Source organism: Neolamprologus multifasciatus, chromosome 23, assembly GCF_963576455.1.
Source record: "Neolamprologus multifasciatus chromosome 23, fNeoMul1.2, whole genome shotgun sequence".
Classification (NCBI taxonomy): Eukaryota; Metazoa; Chordata; class Actinopteri; order Cichliformes; family Cichlidae; genus Neolamprologus; species Neolamprologus multifasciatus.
The window spans coordinates 2,909,128-2,933,387 of record NC_140460.1 but is presented as its reverse complement, the minus strand read 5'-3'; the positions used below and the strand labels follow the sequence as shown (position 1 = coordinate 2,933,387).

Sequence of the window (24,260 nt, the reverse complement as noted above, 5' to 3'; positions counted from 1 at the left end):
CTCCTGTGCTAGTAGTCAGAGAAAGCCTTGCAATGGCACGTATGGATGTGCTATACTGGAGAAGTTGGATTTCCTGTGCAATGTAAATGGGCTGCAAGCACTATCTCATGCTAAATCTAGAGAAAAGATCAGGAGGGATGAGAGATTGTCTTCTCGTTTCTTTTCTTTTTTGCAAGAAAATGTGATACAAATAGGATAACCTTGAAGTTTAACTGACTTTGTGTTTATACTGTAAATATTAGAGCTTCCCTTGATTTTTTATTTATTTATTTTATTTATTTATTTTTTTTTTAGCAATGTACAATTGCAATGTACTAATTTTTTTCTCTCTCAAAACAAAAAACCTTAAGACAGCTTAATATGAGACACGCTGTCCAACTACAGTACGCAAGTGATGTTATCAAAGCACATATTTCTGCGTATTTGGCGACCCAGCCTGGCTCTGGAAGGCAGAGGAGCACAGCTCGAACTGCATCTGAGCTGTGAAGCTTGCAGCTGAAGCGAGGAACTGCTGCCGTTTTTCAAAATAAAAGACAAGAACGATACGGTCCAAATTCGCCACACGTACCTGATACAGGTCAGTCTCCATTATTCATGCGTTATTGGCGTTGTTGTTGTTTTCATAGAGATGTGTGAAAAGTTGTTTATCCACAAGCATTACATAAGAGAAGCTCGGGGGCAAGGCTTTTATTGTGAAAATGCATCCCGGAATCCCTACATTTATATTGTTGCCATTTTGATAAAAGTATTTACACCTGCAAAGAGCGCAGCATCCCGTCCTCTTGCTGGAGAGTGTCTCAGGAAAGCAGTTTGGAGTCAGCGGAGAGAAACCTACTGAGCGGACGACATGTACAGTGTCCGAGGGATTTTCCTCACTCTGTGTTTGGCTCCAGCTGTGAGTGTCTTTACTTTGATTGCATGTTTTTTTAAAAAAAGAAAAGTCATAATGAACTATTTTTATTAAGTAATAATGAGCTGAAAAGCTTATTAGTCGCCGAATTTCCAAAGATAATTCTATTATTAAATAAATGTGTCTGAAGCAAAGCAGCAAGAAAACAGTGTAATTACACAGCTGAAGCGCATTAGCTCCAGGTCATGTTTTTAAACATTTTCTCTGACTGCATGATTTGGACTGCATTACTTAAAAGAAAAGCACATCGGTAACAAATCAATCCGCCTTTTTGAGCTTCTGTGTCTGTTTCCAGACAATTGTTCTTCACAGAGGTTTAAAGTATTTATTTTTCTGACGTGAACTTACACACTGGTATACTGCTTCAGCTGCACACTGAAGGAGATGAAATATTGTCACAATGTTAATGTAATGCTGTTGCTATAAGACTATAGATTACAGAGAGCATAACGGATTACAGTCAGGTACAGTTTTAGGTGCCTGATGCAAATATCATAGCAATGCATTGTATTTAGGCATGTAGACATGGTCAAGATGACCTGCTGAAGTTAAAGCCCAGCTTTAGAATGAGGAGCAAAGGTAATTTAAGTGTCTGAGGAAGCAGGGTTGTTGGCTGGGTATATCAGAAGCTGCTGATCTGCTGGTATTTTCTCACATATCAGTCTCTAGGGTTTACAGAAAATGGTCCAAAAATGAGAAAATATCCAGTGAGCAGCAGCTCCCTGGGTGAAAGATTTCTGTCAATGCCAAAGGTCAGAGGAGAATGGTCAGTTGAAGAAGAGGAAACTGAGGCTACAATTCGACAGCCTCTTTAATATTGGACAACGGAAGATTGGAAAAACATCGGCTGGTCTGATGATTCTCAATTTCTGCGGCAGCATTTGGCATAAACAACATGAGAGCATCCTGCCTTGTATCAAACAGTACAGGCTCATGGTGATGATGCAATGGTGTGGCACACTTGGGGCCCCTACATAGCCTACCTGAGTATTGTTGCTGACCATGTCCATCCCGTTCTTGTTGCTTCCAGCAGGATAAAGCACTGTGTCACAAAGCTCAACTCAGGATGGTCTCCTGAACATGACAGTGAGTTCATTGCACTCAAATGGTCTCCACAGTCACCAGATCTCAATGCAGTAGAGAACCTTTGGGATATGGTGGAATGGGAGATTGTCATTGTAGATGTGCAGCTAACTAATCATATAACATAGCATCGCACAGCATATGTGCGATGCTATCATGACATCACACATTTTTGCCTCAACACAGAACTAGCAAGATGTAACTACTGAAGTGGCCAGTGAGTTTATATGTGATTATGTGCAATTATGGGTTTAATATGGATAAGATGGAGGATTTCTGTGTATCTCTGTATATGAGTGGATGTTGTCCATGTATTTATGGGCGAGAAAGTCAAACCTTTTCTTTTTCCAAATGTGAATATTTGCCAGTTTTCTTAGTTTTCTCTGTCTTTGGTCTGCCACAAAATGCCACATTCTAGACTTGCTCAGCTTTTCCAAACTACAGGGTGGGCCATTTATATGGATACACCGTAATAACACGGGAATGGTTGGTGATATTAAAGTCCTGTTTGTGGCACATTAGTATATGTGAGGGGGCAAACTCCTCAAGATGGGTGGTGACCATGGTGGCCATTTAGAAGTCGGCCATCTTGGATACAACTTTTGTTTTTTCAATAGGAAGAGGGCCATGTGACACATCAAACTTATTGGTAATGTCACAAGAAAAACAATGGTGTGCTTGGTTTCAACGTAACTTTATTCTTTCATGAGTTATTTACAAGTTTCTGACCACTTATAAAATGTGTTCAATGTGCTGCCCATTGTGTTGGATTGTCAATGCAACTTTCTTCTCCCACTCTTCACACACTGATAGCAACACCGCAGGAGAAATGCCAGCACAGGCATCCAGTATCCGTAGTTTCAGGTGCTGCACATCTCGTATCTTCACACCATAGACAATTGCCTTCAGATGACCCCAAAGATAAAAGTCTAATGGGGTCAGCTCGGGAGACCTTGGGGGCCATTCAACTGGCCCACGATGACCAATCCACTTTCCAGGAAACTGTTCATCTAGGAATGCTCGGACCTGGCACCCATAATGTGGTGGTCCACCATCTTGCTGGAAAAACTCAGGGAATGTGCCAGCTTCAGTGCATAAAGAGGGAAACACATCATCATGTAGCGATTTCAAATATCCAGTGGCCAGAATGGACCCACTATCGTTGTACCCCATATACCACACCAAACCATCACTTTTGCTGGTCCAACAGTCTTGGAGGGATCCATCCAATGTGGGTTAGTGTCAGACCAATAGCGGTGGTTTTGTTTGTTAACTTCACCATTCACATAAAAGTTTGCCTCATCACTGAACAAAATCTTCTGCGTGAACTGAGGGTCCTGTTCCAATTTTTGTTTTGCCCATTCTGCAAATTCTGGGCGCCGATCTGGGTCATCCTCGTTGAGATGCTGCAGTAGCTGGAGTTTGTAAGGGTGCCATTTGTGAGTAGCTAATATCCACCGAAGGGATGTTCGACTAATGCCACTCTCCAGTGACATGCAGCGAGTGCTACGCTGTGGGCTCTTGTTGAATGAAGCTAGGACAGCCACTGATGTTTCCTCATTAGTGACAGTTTTGGTGCTATGGTAAGTATAACAAACAGTCAGGTAGTAATTGATGGAAATATATATATATATGTATGTATGTATGTATATATGTATATATGTATATATGTATGTATGTATGTATATATGTATATATGTGTGTGTGTGTGTATATATATATATATATATATATATATATATATATATGTACATATATATATACATATTATACATATAGTGTATAACATATATATATATATATATATATATATATATATATATATATATATACAGTGGGGCAAAAAAGTATTTAGTCAGCCACCGATTGTGCAAGTTCCCCCACTTAAAATGATGACAGAGGTCAGTAATTTGCACCAGAGGTACACTTCAACTGTGAGAGACAGAATGTGAAAAAAAAATCCATGAATTCACATGGTAGGATTTGTAAAGAATTTATTCGTAAATCAGGGTGGAAAATAAGTATTTGGTCACCTCAAACAAGGAAAATCCCTGGCTCTCACAGACCTGTAACGTCTTCTGTAAGAAGCTTTTCTGTCCCCCACTCGTTACCTGTATGAATGGCACCTGTTTGACCTCATCATCTGTATAAAAGACACCTGTCCACAGCCTCAACCAGTCAGACTCCAAACTCCGCCATGGCCAAGACCAAAGAGCTTTCGAAGGACACCAGGAAAAGAATTGTAGACCTGCACCAGACTGGGAAGAGTGAATCTACAATAGGCAAGCAGCTTGGTGTGAAAAAATCAACTGTGGGAGCAATCATCAGAAAATGGAAGACATACAAGACCACTGATAATCTCCCTCGATCTGGGGCTCCACGCAAGATCTCATCCCGTGGGGTCAAAATGATCATGAGAACGGTGAGCAAAGATCCCAGAACCACACGGGGGGACCTGGTGAATGACCTGCAGAGAGCTGGGACCAAAGTAACAAAGGTCACCATCAGTAACACACTACAACGGCAGGGAATCAAATCCCGCAGTGCCAGACGTGTTCCGCTGCTGAAGCCAGTGCATGTCCAGGCCCGTCTGAAGTTTGCCAGAGAGCACATGGATGATACAGCAGAGGATTGGGAGAATGTCATGTGGTCAGATGAAACCAAAGTAGAACTTTTTGGTATAAACTCAACTCGTCGTGTTTGGAGGAAGAAGAATACTGAGTTGCATCCCAAGAACACCATACCTACTGTGAAGCATGGGGGTGGAAACATCATGCTATGGGGCTGTTTTTCTGCCAAGGGGACAGGACGACTGATCCGTGTTAAGGACAGAATGAATGGGGCCAAGTATCGTGAGATTTTGAGCCAAAACCTCCTTCCATCAGTGAGAACTTTGAAGATGAAACGAGGCTGGGTCTTCCAACATGACAATGATCCAAAACACACCGGCAACAAAGGAGTGGCTCCGTAAGAAGCATTTGAAAGTCCTGGAGTGGCCTAGCCAGTCTCCAGACCTCAACCCCATAGAAAATCTGTGGCGGGAGTTGAAAGTCCGTGTTGCTCAGCGACAGCCCCAAAACATCACTGCTCTTGAGAAGATCTGCATGGAGGAATGGGCCAAAATACCAGCTACTGTGTGTGCAAACCTGGTAAAGACCTATAGTAAACGTTTGACCTCTGTTATTGCCAACAAAGGTTATGTTACAAAGTATTGAGTTGTATTTTTGTTATTGACCAAATACTTATTTTCCACCCTGATTTACAAATAAATTCTTTACAAATCCTACCATGTGAATTCATGGATTTTTTTTTTCACATTCTGTCTCTCACAGTTGAAGTGTACCTCTGGTGCAAATTACTGACCTCTGTCATCATTTTAAGTGGGGGAACTTGCACAATCGGTGGCTGACTAAATACTTTTTTGCCCCACTGTGTATATATATATATATATATATATATATATATATATATTAGGGGTGCAACGATACTCGTATCGATATCGAACCGTTCGATACAGTGCTTTCGGTTCGGTACGCATATGTATCGAACGATACAACATTTTTAATTTATTTTATCAACTTTCCTTCTGATGATGCTGTCTGTGTTGAGCGCTCAGTGGATCTGCGCTCGACAGTGCAGCCTAGGCGGAGTAGTCGAACACAGATTCACTGAGCGCAGGGCAAGCTAGCGAGACAGAAGCTAGGCTAGTTGCAACATGGCAAATTGAACCTCCCCCACCCTCATTCAGATCTGGCGTTTGGAACTATTTTGGTTTTCATGTGACGTATGACCCTGAAGGTAAGCCTGTCATGGACAAAAGTAAAACAGTATGTTGGATGTGCCAGCAATGCTCAATTGGTGGGAACTAGTGTGTTAGCGCAGTTAGCTCGTTAATGTGTTGACGTCTTCCAGCCCCACTCATGAGGTGATCCGCGGTAGCTCGTTAACGGAGATTTGCCGTGTTGTGACGTTAATGTCATTTCAGATTTACGCTGACAGCACTAGTGGGAACACAACCAATATGACTGCACATTTACTCCGACATCATCCTAGTGCAAAGACAAGTGGAAGCAGAGAAAAACAACAAGCAGCATGCTACAAACTTTACCCGAGTCATTTAGACAGCCGTTAGCACACGATTCTCCTTATGGGGACCTGATATGTTTAATATGCTGCTGAGAATATAGCCCAGAAGAAGCGTATAGTATAGCTTTTATTTTGGAAAGAGACATTTCTCCATAATAAACTCTCTTTTCCAAAGATGAGTGATTCCTCAATCAGATACAGGGCTCGCAAAATCGCTAGCCCGACGGGGCTTTTTTCCAGTCGGGCTACCAAAATCTATCTCTGCCCTGCCCGTCGGCCTATCCTAGGAAGGAAAAATATATGTCAATGCTTTTGCATTCTTTTGGAAATGTAGCTGGGTAATTATGTCATTGGCATCGGCCACTGTCAATATGTGACATACTGAAATCGCGTTTGAATTTGCGCTTGTTTTTTGCTTTCACTTTGCAATCGCGTGAACTGTGTATAGAGAGCGACAGTACTGATTGGTGAGTGATGATAATTTGCGCACCAATTCCTCTGACATCGTCTTATCAATCGTTAGCTTACTATGCAAACATGACAAGTGAAATCTCCCGCAGCTTAAACATGTGAGAGGTTGATCGCGCAGAGAATCGCTGAGCGTTATGTTAGTGCGTGTGTAAAAGCAGCAGGATATATATTTTAGTTCTGCTGAGCCAAATAAGACAGGTCAGCGTGAAGAAGTGACAGCCAAAGAAAAGCTTACCACAAAACGGAAAGGTTATGACAAATCAGACTATAAGGAAAAAAGAAAGTGCAGCTTTATGGTTTCATGGACAAAAGAATTTCTGTGGCTGCAATATGACGAGCTAAATAACCAGGGCTGCACATAAGTGGTCCGCAGGTGCGCATTCGCTGTCAAAATAAAAACCCGCACAAGATAAGAAGTTGCAACGCGTGTTTGCGTACATAAGATTTTCAGGAGGACAGACATTTGTTTAGAACTCTTAAAGATGTCGAAGAAGCTCCTTTAAGCAGTTACTGTGATGTTCCTCCACCTCCAAAGAAATGTCAGAAGGAGTCCGAACCACAAAAGAAGCGCGTATTCTCTGAAAAGTGGTTGCAGGAGGTGAGCTGGCTTCAAACAAATGATGAACGCACAGAGATGTGGTGCAGAATGTGCCGTGAAAATTTAATAAATGACAAATTAATAAAAAGGCATGAACATTTTTTTTGTATCGAAAAAATATCGAACCGTGACACCAAAGTATCGAACCGAACCGAACCGTGAATTTTGTGTATCGTTGCACCCCTAATATATATATATATTTATATGTGTGTGTGTGTATATATATATATATATATATATGTATATATATATGTGTGTGTGTGTGTGTATGTATGTATGTATGTATATATATATATATATATATATATATGTGTGTGTGTGTTGCTGGTGTATTTAAGGGATGAAGTACAGTATATTATCTGATTTATCATAGTCACCACTAATACTATCTAGTGAGATCAAAATAACTGAGTGACTTTTGTTTGCCAGTATTGTTATAAATTATTTACTTTGTGTTTAGTGCTCAATTTGTTTTGTCTGGTCAACTGTGAAGGAGCAATACAGGCAACAAACCATACACACATCTGCGCACATTCATATGCCAACACTTCTTCTTTCCTAATCAACAGATTTTATGGGGATATTATTATACGGCCACCTCGCTAATTTCCATAACCTCCATAACGGACTAGAAATATGAAAAGCAGACAAACGGGTGGTGTGATGATCAGTGTGGCAAAGAGAGAATGGGAACAGGGCAAACACTCATCCCCGTGTACCTCTTCATTCTCTTTCGCTACTCAGGACTGCTGAGAATCATAATGAACTACACACACACACATAGACGCACACAATCACGACAAACAAGACCAGTGCCGCAATACTGCATGGGAGGTCTGTAGTCTGCTGAAAGCTCAGATATGATTGAAAATTTGCATTTAATCAGGACGTGAGTGAAAAACAAATAGAAAGACAAAAGGGTGGAAAGGAACTCTAGTTTTGGCTGCATAGTTGCATACACACATAAAAAATGTATGGCACCCCTTCTGAGGTAAACCATGTTCATTCTGCTATTAGATTGATTGCTTACGTGTAGATTTACATTCTCCATCCATCCATCTTCATCCGCTTTATCCGGGGCCGGGTCGCGGGGGCAGCAGCCTAAGCAAAGAGGCCCAGACCTCCCTCTCCCCAGCCACCTCCTCCAGCTCATCCGGGGGAACACCAAGGCGTTCCCAGGCCAGCCGAGAGATAGATTTTTTTTTTTATAGATTTACATTCTATAAAAGAGAAAATCTAGAACAGACTTTGTTTGATCCAATTATGCTAAACTACACCAGTGCTTTCGTTCATATCTATCTTACCTGCAAGAAAGCAAAAAGGAAAAAAAAGTCAAACTGTTCCTTTCTGTTGACATAATCTGAACTTTAGAGGCTGACCTTGTTTGTTCTATCTTTCTGATTGAATGACGATGTTATGTTTTTGCACTGTGCCTGAGTACTGCGTAAAGCAGCATAAAAGTGCACCCCATTTGCTTTTGAAAATAGATGGCAGCATCTGCAAAGTGAGCCCATTCCTATGGCCCCTTTTTGGGTAGTTAGTGGATAATAGGCTTCACCTCTCAGGGAACATATTTTATGGCAGGCAGCATGCTAACCTGGCAACGCAAATGGACCGCTGGCTTTGCATTTAGTTTCAAGGCTCATATTGTTCAGACTTACCTTGTGCAGCCACCCACCCATCTTTAAATCTCCCACTGTTTCTGTCTTTTAACTGCAGCATACTGTCTCCATCATGCTCTTGAAATGCATGAGCACGACATGCACCCTTGGTGCCTGTAACCATCCAGTCTTGACTCGCTGTATTCTTCACCCCCTGCCATTCAAAACGGGTATTACTTCCCCTAACCTGCACGCTACTCCCATAGTATAAATGTCATCACAGCACCCTTATGCATGAGAAAAAGCTATTTAGTCATATTTATAATTTTTCAACAATGAATATAAATGCCCTAGAACTAATTTTACAATGAATTACCCCTGGTGTAGAAGGAAACAATTTAGCGCTATACAAACTAAAGCGCAACACACTGCACAGTCTTTCTGTTTGCATTCATTATATCTGCAGAAGACAAGGGAAGCCTTTTAAAAAAATCCCCTGCCAGCCTTTGAACAAGAAGAGTAGTAATTGTTGGGTAAAATTCACCGTAACACCTCTCATTATATTATTAGCATTGCATTAGGAACAAAGAGGACTGGCAGGGATATGTATGCTCTGGTTGTTTCTAACATTTCCACGTATCATTGATGGAGGGGAGATGGTACTGAGTGCTTGCATGTTTGTTTCCACTTACTTGAAGAAAATGAAGAGGAAACACTTTTTGTGTCCAACAGTTGTCAGTGAGATTGTGTTAATTTCCAGCGAGTTTCCTGTATGTGTTTATTCTGTAGGTGGTTTTGGCATACATACTAAAGCGGTCTGTTATTTGTAAGACTATCATTGTGTGTGTGTGTGTGTGTGTGTGTGTGTGTGTGTGTGTGTGTGTGTGTGTGAGAGAGAGATGATGAACTTGTTCACAGTGAGATGAAAATGGCTGAGATGAGTAATAGTAAGTAAGTAAGTAAACTTTATTTATTAAGCGCTTTTCACAGACAGACAATCACAAAGCGCTGTACACAAATATTAAAATATTAAAATAAACAATAAAATCAATAGACATTATATACAATGTAAAAGATTAAATGTAAATAATGTAAAAAATCTAAAATATGTAGATCAACAAAAGGCTTGTTTGAACAGAAGATAATAGAAATGAACAGTTTCATTCCCCAAGTTTAGATTCTGTTTTTAAATAAATCTTTATGAATTCTAAGGTCCAAGTTTCTTCTTGTTTGGATAAACAACCTTCTGTTTGCCTTTGATAAGAATCTCAAAGACAGACCTGATCATAAATATCTTATCTAACAGGTAAAACTGACACTTATTTAGTGTTTGATAGTGAGGAGATTCATAACTGCACCATTTCACCATTTCTTTAAATGACAACTTGAGAATAACACGTATATATTTGATTTTTTTAAAATCAGGTCTTTTGCTACTCATTCATCATTTTATTTTCCTTTTCCAAACCAATTTTCATGTCTTTCAGCAGAATTGGTGCAACAACCCTGAAAGTCAACCAGCGGTGTTTTTCCCCCCGATAATTTTGCACTTCACTGAATTCAAATCAAAGCACAGGTTCATGATATTAAAAACACTGTATTTGTGCAAGACTATGCGTATTTAATTTCATGAAATCACTCCTGGTGGCCTTTAAAATGAGGCTGTTTCACCTACAGAAAAACTCGTCTTTTTAAAGGCAAATGCTTGTGGCGCACAAACAGTTCATCCTATTGGATGGCACTCAGAAAGGTGGTGACTAATCAGGGTTCTCCACAGGAAGTCTTTGTCGTCCCACGGGAATTTAGCCTCTGAGGGTTTGTTTCATGAAGAGCTTGGTAGCATCAGAAAGACACTTGTTTTCCCCTCAAGGATTTTTAAACTGAGATGGAAATGAGCTGCAACAAGGACAAAAGTCTTAGCAATATGTCTGTATCTGTAACAGATGTTTTGTGTTGTAGGGCTGTGTGACCTGCTGTCGTAATCCGTGGAGGTTAAATGGATTCAAAGTAAAGAAACAGCTCAAAGAGCTGCCCTGTAACTACTCGGCGTTGGGAAGCAAATTGCAAGATAGGCTCAAAATGTTAAAATTTGAGGGGCGTTATGATATATTTGCCTCCGTTTTCTTGTTTCTTCCTTGTGCCATGTTTTAAACATACACACGTTTGTTTCATTATCTTTATGAGGGCATTCATTGACACAATACATTTCCTAGTGCCTTATCTTGAAGTTAACTATCACAGATAAGTGCTGCTCCCATCCTCTATCCTAACTCTAATATAAAACTAATTCTAGAATAAACTAAAAACAAGTCTTCATCTTCAACCACTGCTTTAAAGCGGGTGTGAGAAAGTGAGGATAGGCCAAAATACCCTCACTCTGATGATTTAAGACTCAAACCAGCCCTCATAAAGATAGTTCTACTACTATAATCCGCACACACACGAGTTGTATATCCATTAATTCAGAGAACATTATGTTATGACTTGCTTTTATCCCCATAAGGAAAACACATCCTCATAAAGTTAAGAGTCAGTAAAACAAGAGCGGTACCTTGACCGCACACGTGTAAGTCGCACAGTGTTATTCCTGTGGACATCATCACGTACAGTGTCTTCAAGCGCCACACGGTCAGTGACCTTATGCTTATTAAAAGGGGAGGAGGAGGTGGACTGACTCATTATCTCTTCCATCTGTGATATTTCTGCTTTAATGTTTTTCTTCTTTTATGGCAGATGCTCCAGATAATTTCTAAATGGAAATAACCATATTGCTTTGGAATTAGTAGAGAGATGATTAAACTGAGGAATGTAGTAACTGACGTCAAGGAAGCTTTTACAGTAAGAGATGGTGAGGCACCATATTGAGCTATCAATGTACAGGTGGGAGCAATAATATGAAGCACACTGTTGCAGTATCTTGTAACGGCTCAACAAGACCCCCTCTGCTGCTCCGACCTTTAGATTAAGACCACATAGGTTTGCTGGCAGGATAAAATAATAATATATATAGATTTTTTGATTTAACCCACAGCTGTCACTGTAGCCCCCCCAAATCTACCTCAGTCACTGCCGACCATTTGCATTCCTGCAGAGAGAGAAATTGTTGTGCAGTATATTTAAAAAAATGTTCAGTTAAATTTACGTGTGCTTGTTTTGTAAGATAGATTACATAAAAAGCATTAATGTTGACCCTAACTGGAGGGTCGGATGTTAGGCTATAAAATAATAGTGGATATTTTTCACCCAGTATTGCCTATCTAACCCATTTCCTCTGCATTTACCTGTATGTTACCCATATCACAGAGAATGGTTTATTGTATATGCAGGTTGCATTTGTTCTTTGGAGTCTTTGCCCTGACTTACAGGTTTATGGCTCCCATTTTTCATTTTACAATGTGCAGGGTTACCGATATTAAAGAATACTGGTATAAAGCAAAATGTAGCCAAAACTCTGATTGGTTAAACCTAACCAATCAGCATTTAGTGCTTAAACCATCCATCCATCCATCCATTTACGTCCGATTATCCAGTTCAGGGTCACGGTCCATTCATCGATCTATCTTCCTAACTGCTTATCCAATTCAAGGTTGTGGGAAGCTGGAGCCTATCCTGGCTGTCATAGGGCGAGAGGCGGGGTAACAGCAAAGTAAGGTGCAAAACGCAAAGCTCCAAAGCTCCAAGCAGCATGGGAACCACAATGCCCTGATGGATAAACAGTGACTTACCTCTTAAGCTGACCTTTGCAGGACTCAGCTGGACCCACACAGCATCTGACAAAAGGATATTATTTGATGTGCTGGCATGAGAGCGCATTGACCTTTTTTTAAAAAAATAAAAAAAACCCAACAACAACAACAATGTATTTTTACAAAAATATCTTTTAGTGCAACAGATTGCAGCAATACACACAAATTCATGCACTTTAAGTTTACAGTTTCATGCCACTCTGCTGCTTTCGTCCCTGCACTCTCTACCATCCAACACTTAGCTTACATCGACGCTTTACCCCCTTATTTGTTGGGCTTCCAAAAAACATCACAGTGAAAAATTAGGACACCGATAAAAAGAAGAATGTCTGAGGCGGAGCGTGGATGGATAGTTGCTCATTTTCAAACGTCTTCTGTGTGATGTATTAAAAGATATTTTTGGTAAATGCCATCAATGGAAATAAGTATGTTTTTTTTTTTTTTGTTTTAGCTAGAAAGTAAAATGCGTCACTGCTCTTTTAAAAGAAGGCGTAATTTGTTTCACATACACGGAGAGCCTTTTTCATGTAAGAGACACTAACTTAGCACAGCCTATTCCTCTCAGTGTACTAAACATCTCTCCCCCTGCCTTGTTTTGTACCTCTAGGCGTTATCAAGTCTGCATCCTGAATGTGAATACATTTTTCAGCTGGAGAAAGAAGAGCGTCACTGCCTTCAGTACATTGCAGAACAGGAGAACAGAAGCACAGAAGGTGTGTTTTCCTTTTTGAAATCAAACCATCCTGTTCTCATCATTGCAACTGCTCATATGAATTCATGGGTGGTTGCAGTTGTGTTATGAAATATAGTAATGCTCACATTAAGTGCAGGGGTCTGAGCTGGAATAGAAGCTTCGCAGAAAACCATCCATTATCAGGAAATATTCTTGTTGGCGTTCTAACTGCAGAATGAAAACAAACTAGGTGATATATCACTTTGATGCATCAGTAAATGAGACCAATGAGGATAGCAACATAAGGATTTATGTATGTAATCTATCACAAGATAAGGCTCTCGCTTGGGGAGCTACAGTATTTTTTTTTTGTCCTTATGAAATGCACAAGGAGGTGGGCGCTAGGCCGTTGAAGATTGCAATTGGAAGCAAGCTCATGATTTACACCACTTGCTTTTACACTATCTATATATTTTTAACTGTGTATTTCAGATATGATTTATGGAATCTCACTCTCTTTCCTTCTGATTCAGCACTCTGATACTCACCTTTTCTAACCTTCTTTCTCCTCCTAAACCTTTGTCGAAAAGGTTGTTGGCCCTTCTGGGATGCGGTCACCTGCTGGCCTCATGCAGTTGTTGGGGAGACTGTGCACAGAGCTTGTCCTGCAGTCTTCTCCCTCTTCAGAAATAGCACAGGTGACTGCCAGATCAGGGGGTTAATAGCAAAAGATGTGGATTTTTTTTTTACCTCTATTAAACTTATTTTCAGCTCACCAATTTCTTGAATGATTTTTAAATTTGACTGATTTCACCAGATTAGCTTTAACTAGGCTTCAACAGATATACCCACGTATCAGGATATGGTCAAATGAAACTGCGATACAATAATGCAGATGTTTGTATTGCCGTTTTGGTGTTGGTTTTCAGAATTGTCATGCTCCTGATTACCACCACACACAAGCTACAGTTGAGAATGTCAGTTTTGCAGATGAAGTCTAGATGATGAGTCAGGGGTGTCAGCACTAAAGTAGGAAATTTTATGACAATCCACGAGAACTTTTTCTGACATTTCAGTCTGCATCAAAATATCACGCATAAATATGTAACTCTGATTATTACTAAAGTCAGTCTCAGCGTTGCACAACTGACTCTTGATCTCACATCTTTCGTCTTTAGGGTCAGTGAGCCGAAACTGCACAAGTGGAGGTTGGTCGAGGCCGTTCCCACCATACCATGTTGCCTGCAATGTGGATGATGACATTCCCGAGGTGAGAGTTGCTGAAGCGAGGCAGCTAAGGATGTCAGACTGAGGAATGTGAGAATAGATTAGGAGCACAGAGGTCAGGCAGAAAATTAGAAACAGGAGGAGAAGCACCAGGAACAAAGAGGCAACCAACAGCAACAAAGGGGAAACAAAACAGAAGGACAGAAATGCACCTGTTCCAATTGTGGAAATAAACAAAAAAAAAAAAGCTAGCAAAATTATTAACATATTCCATGTTTCAGGACACATTTGGGAGTGTAGTTGAACTACCGTGCATGTTCCTATTTTCGCTTCTTTGGAGATTCAGGTACAGCTAACACATGATGGTTGGCTGTCTGTCAAGAGATGAAAAATCATACAAATATGAACACTTTTGCAGAATGAGTGGATCTAATTTGACCCGTCTTTTCTTTTGGAAAGATTCCATATTTGATGCTAAAAAGAGCATCTTTTTATTATTATTATTATTATTGTTATTTAAAAAAGCCATCTTAAATGTTCCAAATAGCTGAAGTAGAACATTAGTAATTAAACGTGACAGTGTATTGTAATTAAGTAGCTTTTTTCATAGGTAGTAGATTTAGCTATGTGCTTAGCCCACTCTCTTTCTGCCATTCGGCTAAGACACAAAATATGGAAAGCTTTCTTGCAGTTATTCCACAGTCATCTCCTCAGTGCAGTTTAGTCTCAATCTTGCCTGTAATTTGGACTCATTTTAAGACATTACATTCATTTTGATGCCTGACATCATTTTGAAAAGCTTTGATATTTGAGTATAATTTCCTTTCATTCAAAATCTTCATTTTCATCCTGCTTCCAGACGGAGGAGTCTTACTTTGCCTCAGTGAAGCTCATATACACCATTGGCTACAGCATCTCTCTAGTGGTGTTGGCTGTTGCTGTGTTGATCCTGCTACTCTTCAGGTATAAACCGAAAATACTGATTTTTATTACGCTTTTTGTCAGTAAAAAGCACATTTTGGGTGACATAAGCAATGGAAATAACAGCTTGAAATTCAGATGAACTGCTTTACAAAGGATGCAACTCGGGGGTGGGGGTTCACAGAACAATAAAGTGGGATTGCTGATGAGTTCGAGGCACTCTCTTCAAGACTGGGTTTATGAAAAACTTACCAGTGCCTGATACTCATCGACACTCACACAGCATATGGCAGTTTTGCAACTCTGCCGCGTCTTTGTGTCCCCATTTGGAATTAGATCTGATGGAATGTGTAAGAGATAAGGGAGTTGGGAAATTTACACTCTTTGTAGGATTTAGATTACACAGCTGATAACACTGTGATGTCTGTACAGTACATGTGGTGCCATAAAAGGCTCGAGTTGCATGAAAACTGGAAACAGATGAAATAACCTTCCTGGCTCTTTCCACATTTAAAGAAGCCCACCGACCAACACCTACCTGTTTTGTAGGCCTGACACGTCCCTTAGTCTCCCACCAAGTCTGTAACCAAATGCCAAGACAGCGTTTTGAAAACTTATGCACCACTTCTGTGGGTTACAGTTTGTCTTTTCCTCTTTCCAACTGATTGTTTATGAATCGAATCTGATTGCCAGTAAATTGCTTCACGAACAAGATCACTTGGATCAGTTACATCTGTCTCTCTTTCTTATTTTTGTTCTCTGCCACTCACATTTTTCTTTGTTCACTGATCAAAACTATGAACTGAAACCACAGACTGTGCCAGTTTGCACAGTTGTAGCAATGTGATGTTTTTGCATTTGCTGTTCATGATACAGTACAATGCAAAATCTCGTATTGGTTATAAATGTATTCCTGCTGTTTTGCAGGAAACTGCGTTGTGCCAGGAACTTTATTCACATCCAGCTCTTTCTTACGTTCATCCTGAAAGCTGTGGCGGTGTTTATAAAGGATGCTACTCTGTTCTCAAGCGACGACACCAACCACTGCACCCTTTCCACAGTAAGATAATGATGCTCGGGACAAGTGCTTCTTGTTTGTATTAAGAAATTCCTCTGGGCGCATTTCCCTGATCTCATATATTTATGCATAATCACATATTGCTTATGCACGACTTACCATACTAATTCCTCCTTACACTTTGCTCTCTGTCCTTTCCCCTCTTCTTGTTCTTTCTGCTCAGTTTGCCTGTAAAGCCTCTGTGGTCTTCTGTCACTACTGTGTAATGGCAAACTTTTTTTGGCTCCTGGTGGAGGCACTTTACCTCAGTTCCCTGCTGCTCTCCTCTTTCTATCATAGCCGCCGATGCCTGTGGGGCTTCAGCTTGCTGGGATGGGGTGAGGACCTTGACATACAGTTTCCCCAACATTTGCTACGTTGAGCTGCCTACCAAATTAAACAACATGGCCCTACTTAGCAATGTCTCAGATTTAACAATAGTGAGAAGACATGTATGATAACATTAGAAATTTCCAAAAATTACAGTTTTATAAGTCATCTTTTTTAGAGATACTGTAATACACTTTAGAGAAAGAATCGGGTTAAAAAAAGTTTTACAATACTGTGAAAAGTCTTGAGCAATAAGTCCTCAAAAGGCTTGAAGATACCAAATATTACCTTTCGAGCTTGTTAGAACTCAGATTTTGCCTGAATTTCCTTTTGTTCCATTTGTGTTTGCATGTTTCAGTAAATTACTCCACCTGTTTGTACTGTTGTGTGTTTTTAAACGAAGAAAATACATGAATACAAACAGGAATCTGAAAAAAAATCCCTGTTTTTTGTTGTTCTTTTTGGATTGAACAAATACTGGCAGTGGAGATTTTCAGTTTTTAACTCCATCAAACTTGCAGGTAGTTTGGAGCATTTATTTCATTTTGGAAAACTTCTGCCTCGTGCTGTCATTTCTTTCAGTTAACATTAATATAGCATAGCAAATACCAAAATAACATTTTTACCTTTTACTTTCCCGTTGGGATTTTATTTGGATCACACCTAAAGTGCTGATTAGCACTTAGTCATCCTCAGAATTGAAGGAGTAATTTGAAGCCATTTCCAGCCGACTAATAAAAGTTTCACAGCAGCCTTCGAGGTCAAAAAGAACCAGAAACGGTAACATCAGCCAACATGTGCATATTATTATAACAGCTAAATGTTTCCTGGTTCAGTGGCATGTGCAGCATTGAACTATATTAACCTCCTAATACCTGGCGCCCACATATGTGGACTATTTTTGGCTATTTAGACCAAAATACTGAATTTTGCTCTACAAGGGCCTGATATCCACTTACGAGGACATTGTACTGCTACTGTTCTATTGAAATTTTAAATGAATATCCTCATAAGTGGCTCTCACTTTGGGACCTGATGAATGTAAATACAATCAGCCCAAATATCAAAGAGAAATCAAAAATGCATGCTGTGGAAAAGTTTGGGTCTTAGGAGGTTAACGTTTATATTGATAATTTATTAGATCTGCTATAGATTGAATGTACCTGCCTCTCACACTGTGAGATCTTGGATAGAATTATGTGGGTTCATTGTACTTACTGTAAGATGTACTCTGTAGTGCACACAACCTTTAAAATAATTGACATTTTATTCCTTCTGCATGGTGCAGATATTAGGAAAATTGATACTCGTCCAATCAGTTCACACACTGGTAGCTTCCTAACTCTGATTCAGCCATTTTCGTGTGTAATGATTACATCTCAATGACACTAGTTTTGATTTCTGTAACAGGTGTGCCGGTGCTCTTCATAGTCCTGTGGATTGGATCCAGGGTGTATTTTGAGGACACAGAGTTTGTATAAACTTGAATTACAGCTTCTATAGCCACAATCATTATTATTTCTCATAAGCAGCAATAGGAACTAAGGTGAAATGCTAAATTGTGCTAAATTAATGAAAATGATGCACATAAACGCATTAGAGGGGAATGTGAACGTGCTGTACATAATATTGTGCATTTACATGGATAATTTGCACTCACTTTGTACTCAGCAGTAATTGTCGGGTGTTATTTTTAGGACGTGGATTAAATTTACTGCATGCGATGCTTGAAGAAATCTTCTAAAGTGCACGTTTCTTGCACAGATGTTGGGACATCAATGAGGACTCACCCTATTGGTGGATCATCAAGGGGCCGATTGTTGTCTCTATAGCGGTAAATGCCCCCATTCTTCTGAAACAAATAATAATGATGAATTTTTAATCATGCACTGATTAGAGATTATTACGTAGATGATTTGTTTACCTTCTTTTTAGAGACAGCCTCTGACGAAGGACTGGGTGAACTTCTTTTGTGCCATTAGAGTAGAGTGCAAAAATTGGCACCACACCAGTCAGTTAATTATACGCTTGGCTGCTCATGTTGTTGTCATGACATTCAATAATCACGTTGCTGAAAGCAGCATTTGGTGTAATACTGGTCACAGTTTTTAAAATTTTTGTTATTATTATTAGTATTGATTTTGCATTCTTGCTTTTTCTTTCAACAGGTCAATTTTATGCTCTTCATGAATATCATCAGAATTCTAATACAAAAGCTCAATCCACGTCTGATCCAGTTCAATAACTCCTCTCAGTACAGGTAATCCTTTAGGTGCAGATGCAGTTGTAGGCAAAGGGAACTCAACCGTGACACAGAACCTCATATTTTAGTCATTATTGCATTTTGAACACAGAAACGATCAAATTCATCTCGTTTCTGATACACGACGTGTTTATCTTCAATTGGTAAACGTTTTCAGACATTTTGAAATACTTTTCTTCACTCACTGCTACTTTTTTACTCTGATAGTTACCCTTTGATGCTGAGAACATTGCAAGTTGTGCCAAAAAAAAATAAAAACTATTGTAGGCCATGAATAATTCAGTAATTCTGGCCACGTCTGCAGTTCCGCTCACCAAGAGGCTCATTAGAATTTCTAATTGAAATAGACTCACTAATTGACTGAAAATGTTCAGGCACATCACGTAAATCCGGATCTCGTAAAAGAAATACCATAGGTACAGTAAGTAAAATGATGCTTGACTTAATTGCACCGGTTAAGTTCACATCTTCCCCGATACATAAAGACATTATCTCTGCAGCTACATTTTAATAGCCCTATTCGAAATCATGCCCCCGCTGCTTACCTTTCCTCTTGTAAAGAGAGGCTGCATACAGAACGACACACACAAAGACGAAGATCACCTTGATTGGCATCTGATCATTACTGTGTCTGCATGCATGATGATGTCAGGTGCAGCATTCAAATGAGGTACGTACAAGCAGACTCTTTTTCCTTTGCTTTTGTGCAACAGGCGCCTGACTAAATCCACCCTCCTCCTCATCCCTTTGTTTGGAACTCACTACATGTTCTTCAATTTTCTGCCCGACTACTTCAATGTTAACCTGCGCCTTTGTATCGAGCTCTGTATGGGGTCCTTCCAGGTACACAACACTAATGGCACATACTGTACATGCTGTACACGCTTCAGCATCCTGTGATAATTCTTCATGTTAACTTGGCTTCCACTGTTTGAGCATCATGGCTGTGAGACAGCATCTCGACGACATTAGAGCTTTGTGTTGCAGGCCTAGAATTGAATAGATCTGCTTCACTTTCTGTGCTTTTAGGCAGCATGTTCCATTTATTAATGAAAGTGTCACTTATTATTATCATAAATATTAATGATTAAACCCATCTTTTTCACAGGGGCTTCTTGTGGCCATTCTGTATTGCTTTCTAAATCAAGAGGTTAGTACACAAACCACACTAATTGCACACACAATTTACACACTGTGGTGCATAATTAGCCTTCACGTGAGACTCATACACATCAGCCACAATGCGCAAAACTGTCCCATGGTGTCTTAGAAGCATAGTATTATTGTTATTCTAGAAGCATGGGCCACGCTTACCTCAAAGAGGCTCAGTTATATTGAGATGAGGAATGTTTGGAGGCCAAGTCAGCACCTTGAACTCTCTCGTGTTCCTGAAACGATTCCTGAAAAGTTTTTTGCACTGCGACGGAGCATTTTCACCGGCTGAAAGAGCCCAATGCCATCAGGGAATAGTGCTGCCATGGAGAAGTGTGACAGATGGTCCGCCACAATATTTAGGTATGTCATGCATGACCAAGGAACATGGGGAGTTTCCCAGCAGAACATTGCTTGTCTGTTTCTCACATTGTATCTGGCAGGCCGTAGCTCATATATTCAGCAAGCTGTTATGCGCTATGTATCCACTGGACCCCTATCATACCCATCATTAAGATTTTGAGCAGTTTGTGCTAAAGTAGCTGCTGTGTGGCAAGGCTTTGCTCCCCAGGCGCTTCAGTGAGCATTTTAATATTGTGGCTAATCTGTATTCCAGCAGGAGGTAACTGGTTTAGAGTTGTCAGTGCGAAAAATGCAAAAAATATTTTCCACTTCTCTTCCCAGCATTGCATAAGGAAAGGACCCAGCACGCTTATGTAACTGCAAGATTAATGTAAGGCCAGCCTCCAAAAAGCTGGGGGCAGAAGCAGACAGTGTACACTATATCAGCGGTCCCCAACCTCCGGGCCTCGGACCGGTACCGGTCCGTGAGTCGTTTGGTACCGGGCCGCGAGAGTTGAGGCTCATGTGTGAAATGTATAGTTTTCAGGGTTTTTGTCGGTTTTCAGTGTTATTTTGTTATCGTTTTTATCGTTTACTCAGTTTTCCTTGGTCTTTTCACGTGTGTTATGAATAAATCTTCTTTTTTTCGGTACCGGTACTAGTTTTATTTTGTTGTATTTATCCGCGACACCTTAAAGGCCGGTCCATGGAAATATTGTCGGGCAGAAACCGGTCCGTGGCGCAAAAAAGGTTGGGGACCGCTGCACTATATGACTCACATGCTTTAGAGACACGAGAAACACGTTAGAGAATGGTCATGAGAATTATTTCATGTACTATTTGTACGATTACCTATGCTTTAATTGTTTCACTGATACGCAGAATGAATGCGTTGATTCTCAGCAAGAAATATATAAATATATAAAACACTGTGTTTAGCTGTCATCTGTCAACAGTGAGGTGATTCTTGTTTCACTTTTAAAGTATAAAAGAAATAGTCTGACATTTTGCTAAATATAGATGTTTGTCTTCTACAACTTTTTTCTCCATTGGTTACTAAGAAAATTGATACAAGTTGCACCTCTGTTATATAAAACTACTGCAACCCTATCTTATCCTTGCACTAATTTAAAAACGTAATTTAATATTCTATTTCATTTAACTTTGTTTAGTTCTGCAAAAATGTAAGTGTAGAAGCGAAAAATCCAGAATAATTTTTACTCCAAGCAGTTTGGTCACCTGCCTCTCCTTGCCAGCAGTAGGTTGGCATATAATGCTCCATAATGATGCAAACTGCAATCAGACTTTTTTTTTTTTTTGTTAATCACATGGATTTACACATGGGATATAAAAAAATGCTGTAGGCAGGGTTTGCCAAGCTAGCTAGTCACTGTGGCTCAGCGATTGCTGGTTGTAGACACATATTTAACCAGAATAAACAGATATCTTTATATGAATATGCAGAACCTGTAGGCACTGAACATGATTTCCATTTGTAGTGCACATGTCATCAAAGCGTGCAAGTAAAAGGCTTGATGGAGACTAAATGAGGAATTGCTTTTGCCAAAATGCACTCAAGCCATCGGCATTGTCTGATGTCAATTAAGCTTTTGTCTTGGCTGGGATATTCATGAGCACTGCCAACCACAAAAATGGTTGTTGTAATAAGAGGCTAAGTCAAAATACCAGATTATGGGTTCCCAGTTTGCCATATAGTGCTTAACAAATTTATTATACCAACTGTCATAAAAAATAAAGGAAAATATTTTATAAATATGTGAAAAACTTGCGTAAAACAAGACATTATGTTATGTATAACAAATTGAATGCACATTTTTATACCCAAATATGGACTTCTATGAGAGACAGTCAAACACTAAAACTTATTTTCCCAATCAGGAATGCAAGTAATTAACTTTAATTTGGCATGTCAATAAAAAATAGTGTGCTTTACTTTTTTCAACTATTTTTTTTTTTATTGTTGTAAAGCTGTAAATTTGAAAATTCACGGTTAACTAAAATGAAACTACAATGAAAACCATTAAGAATTTTAAAGAGCTTGCAGATACTTGTGATGAACCTTTACAGAAACATAAAAGATGATTTTGGTTATCACCATTACTATTAGTTTAGGGCGGCTTTCGCATAAACCTTACATTGAGTGGTGGTCTAAGCACTGCACATGTATCAAAAGGCTATGAAAACAAATGTCAAGCTATTGCTCTTACCATAATATACTGCAGTTGTTTTAATGACACAATCTAAACACTGGTTTAAACAGATATCTATGCCTGTGTGTTTGCTTGCTAGGTCCAGAAAGAGGTCCACATGCAGTGGTTGAGGTGGCAGGAAAGGAGTTACGGGGTAGTGTCTCCCGCTCCGAAAGGCAGTCAGATGGACACGCCTTTCTAGAAGCCCGAGATGCTTTTTCCTTCTTCCTGCAGAACCTTTGCTGAGTATTTGCAGAGAATTGCTTCTGTGCACGTCATAATTTCTAACGAGCTGTACGTAGCACACACAATAACAGAGGTTGTCGAACATGCATCAGTGAAGCCGGGGCCTGGAAGTCATTTCAAACTGATTCACTGACTGTTCTCCTTCAGTCAGATTGAATGAACTGGGGTGAACTATCAAAAGGAGAATAATTCTGAAATCCCTTGACATTTCACACATCCTACGAGCGAGCCTCTGTCAGTTTCCATCTGCATTTCCCAAAGGGCACTGTGACAACTGAATTAGAATTTGAAACATCCCTGGAGGCATCAAAGGTCAAATTAAAGAATAATAGTTTTGCATAGCCCATCAATTATGTAACCATTAGTTAGCAAGTCATTAGGTGTTGTTGTTGTTGTTTTTATTAACCAGGAAACTACATATTATGATTAGCATTTGCATTTTAGATGCTTAAATAAGAGCTAGCATATTGAAATCTGATAGCCTGCAGGACACTACATATGAAGCTGTAGCCTACTGCCAGCTGACACACACATGACTCACCTCTGTAATCACTCAATTCTTAATGGCTTTCTTATTGTTCATTCGTAATATTATTCAGCACATGGGGGAGAGGTATTGTACAAATTTTGATTATTTCTTTGCTTTTTTGCCTCTTTCTTTTATGTATTCACTCGGCCTGTTTTTATTTAAGAATGAAAACCTGCACACTCAACCTTAAATGGCACATCGTTGAAATGCACTACTCTGCAGACTTTGAAGGTTAAAATTAATGCAGCATGTTGTGTTCTGCCGAGATGTTTAGTCAGCCAAAGTGAACAAATGATCTGCATCTCCACTGCCATCTGCTATCAGCACAAAAATGTGAAAAAAGCCTTTTTTTAAAATATAATATTTAACTTTACATGCTAATGTATTGTCGAGTGCTTTCACCTACATGGTAAAAGAATAATATTAATACTGCACAAATAAATATGCTTTTTGCATCTTGTTTAGTGGAAAAAAATCTCAAATGTAAGATAAAAACAGAATAATTACTGCTACTTTTCATGCCTGCAATGTGTACATTTTATTTTATGTAAATTAGCTCTTATCCTTGAAGTGAATGTATAAACTGTGAGACTGCTCCTTCATCACCACCTCTTACGCTTCTCTTACTGTTTCAACTGAGCCTCTTTCTGTGATCTTTTAAAGCCTTGTACCATGTCTGACTTCTGTAGGTTACAGTATAAACACTTTTACTCTGTGTAATTATGACTCTGAAATTTCTTTCATAATGACAGAAAACATCTGCTGCCAGCTGCAAAATGTTTTAACACTTTTACGCCACTGCAAAGATAATGGGG

At 39.6% G+C, this 24,260-nt stretch overlaps 1 protein-coding gene across 2 annotated transcripts; it reads left to right on the top strand.

Moving 5' to 3' along the window:
- The first annotated feature begins 293 nt into the window (after positions 1–293).
- On the top strand, positions 294–24,165 carry ghrhrl (growth hormone releasing hormone receptor, like). 2 transcript variants are annotated; one of them, XM_085152139.1, is made up of 13 exons: positions 298–895; positions 13,103–13,208; positions 13,759–13,866; positions 14,347–14,438; positions 15,255–15,358; positions 16,244–16,376; positions 16,558–16,711; positions 18,114–18,174; positions 18,468–18,537; positions 18,872–18,963; positions 19,680–19,809; positions 20,075–20,116; positions 22,771–24,165. In XM_085152139.1, exons 1-13 carry the CDS (start codon positions 848–850, stop codon positions 22,870–22,872), a joined length of 1,242 nt encoding a protein of 413 aa, XP_085008265.1. In that variant the 5' UTR covers positions 298–847; the 3' UTR covers positions 22,873–24,165. The 2 variants fall into 2 exon arrangements, with proteins under 2 accessions (XP_085008266.1, XP_085008265.1); XM_085152140.1 differs by lacking the exon at positions 13,759–13,866 and having other exon boundaries at positions 294–895.
- Positions 24,166–24,260: the final 95 nt, after the last annotated feature.

Coding starts and splice junctions, on each gene's coding strand:
- ghrhrl (XM_085152139.1), top strand. CDS start 848: ATGTACAGTGTCCGAGGGATTTTCCTCACTCTGTGTTTGGCTCCAGCT. Junction 13,867..14,346: donor CCTCTTCAGAAATAGCACAG/GTGACTGCCAGA, acceptor TTTCGTCTTTAG/GGTCAGTGAGCCGAAACTGC. Junction 18,175..18,467: donor GTGTATTTTGAGGACACAGA/GTTTGTATAAAC, acceptor TTTCTTGCACAG/ATGTTGGGACATCAATGAGG.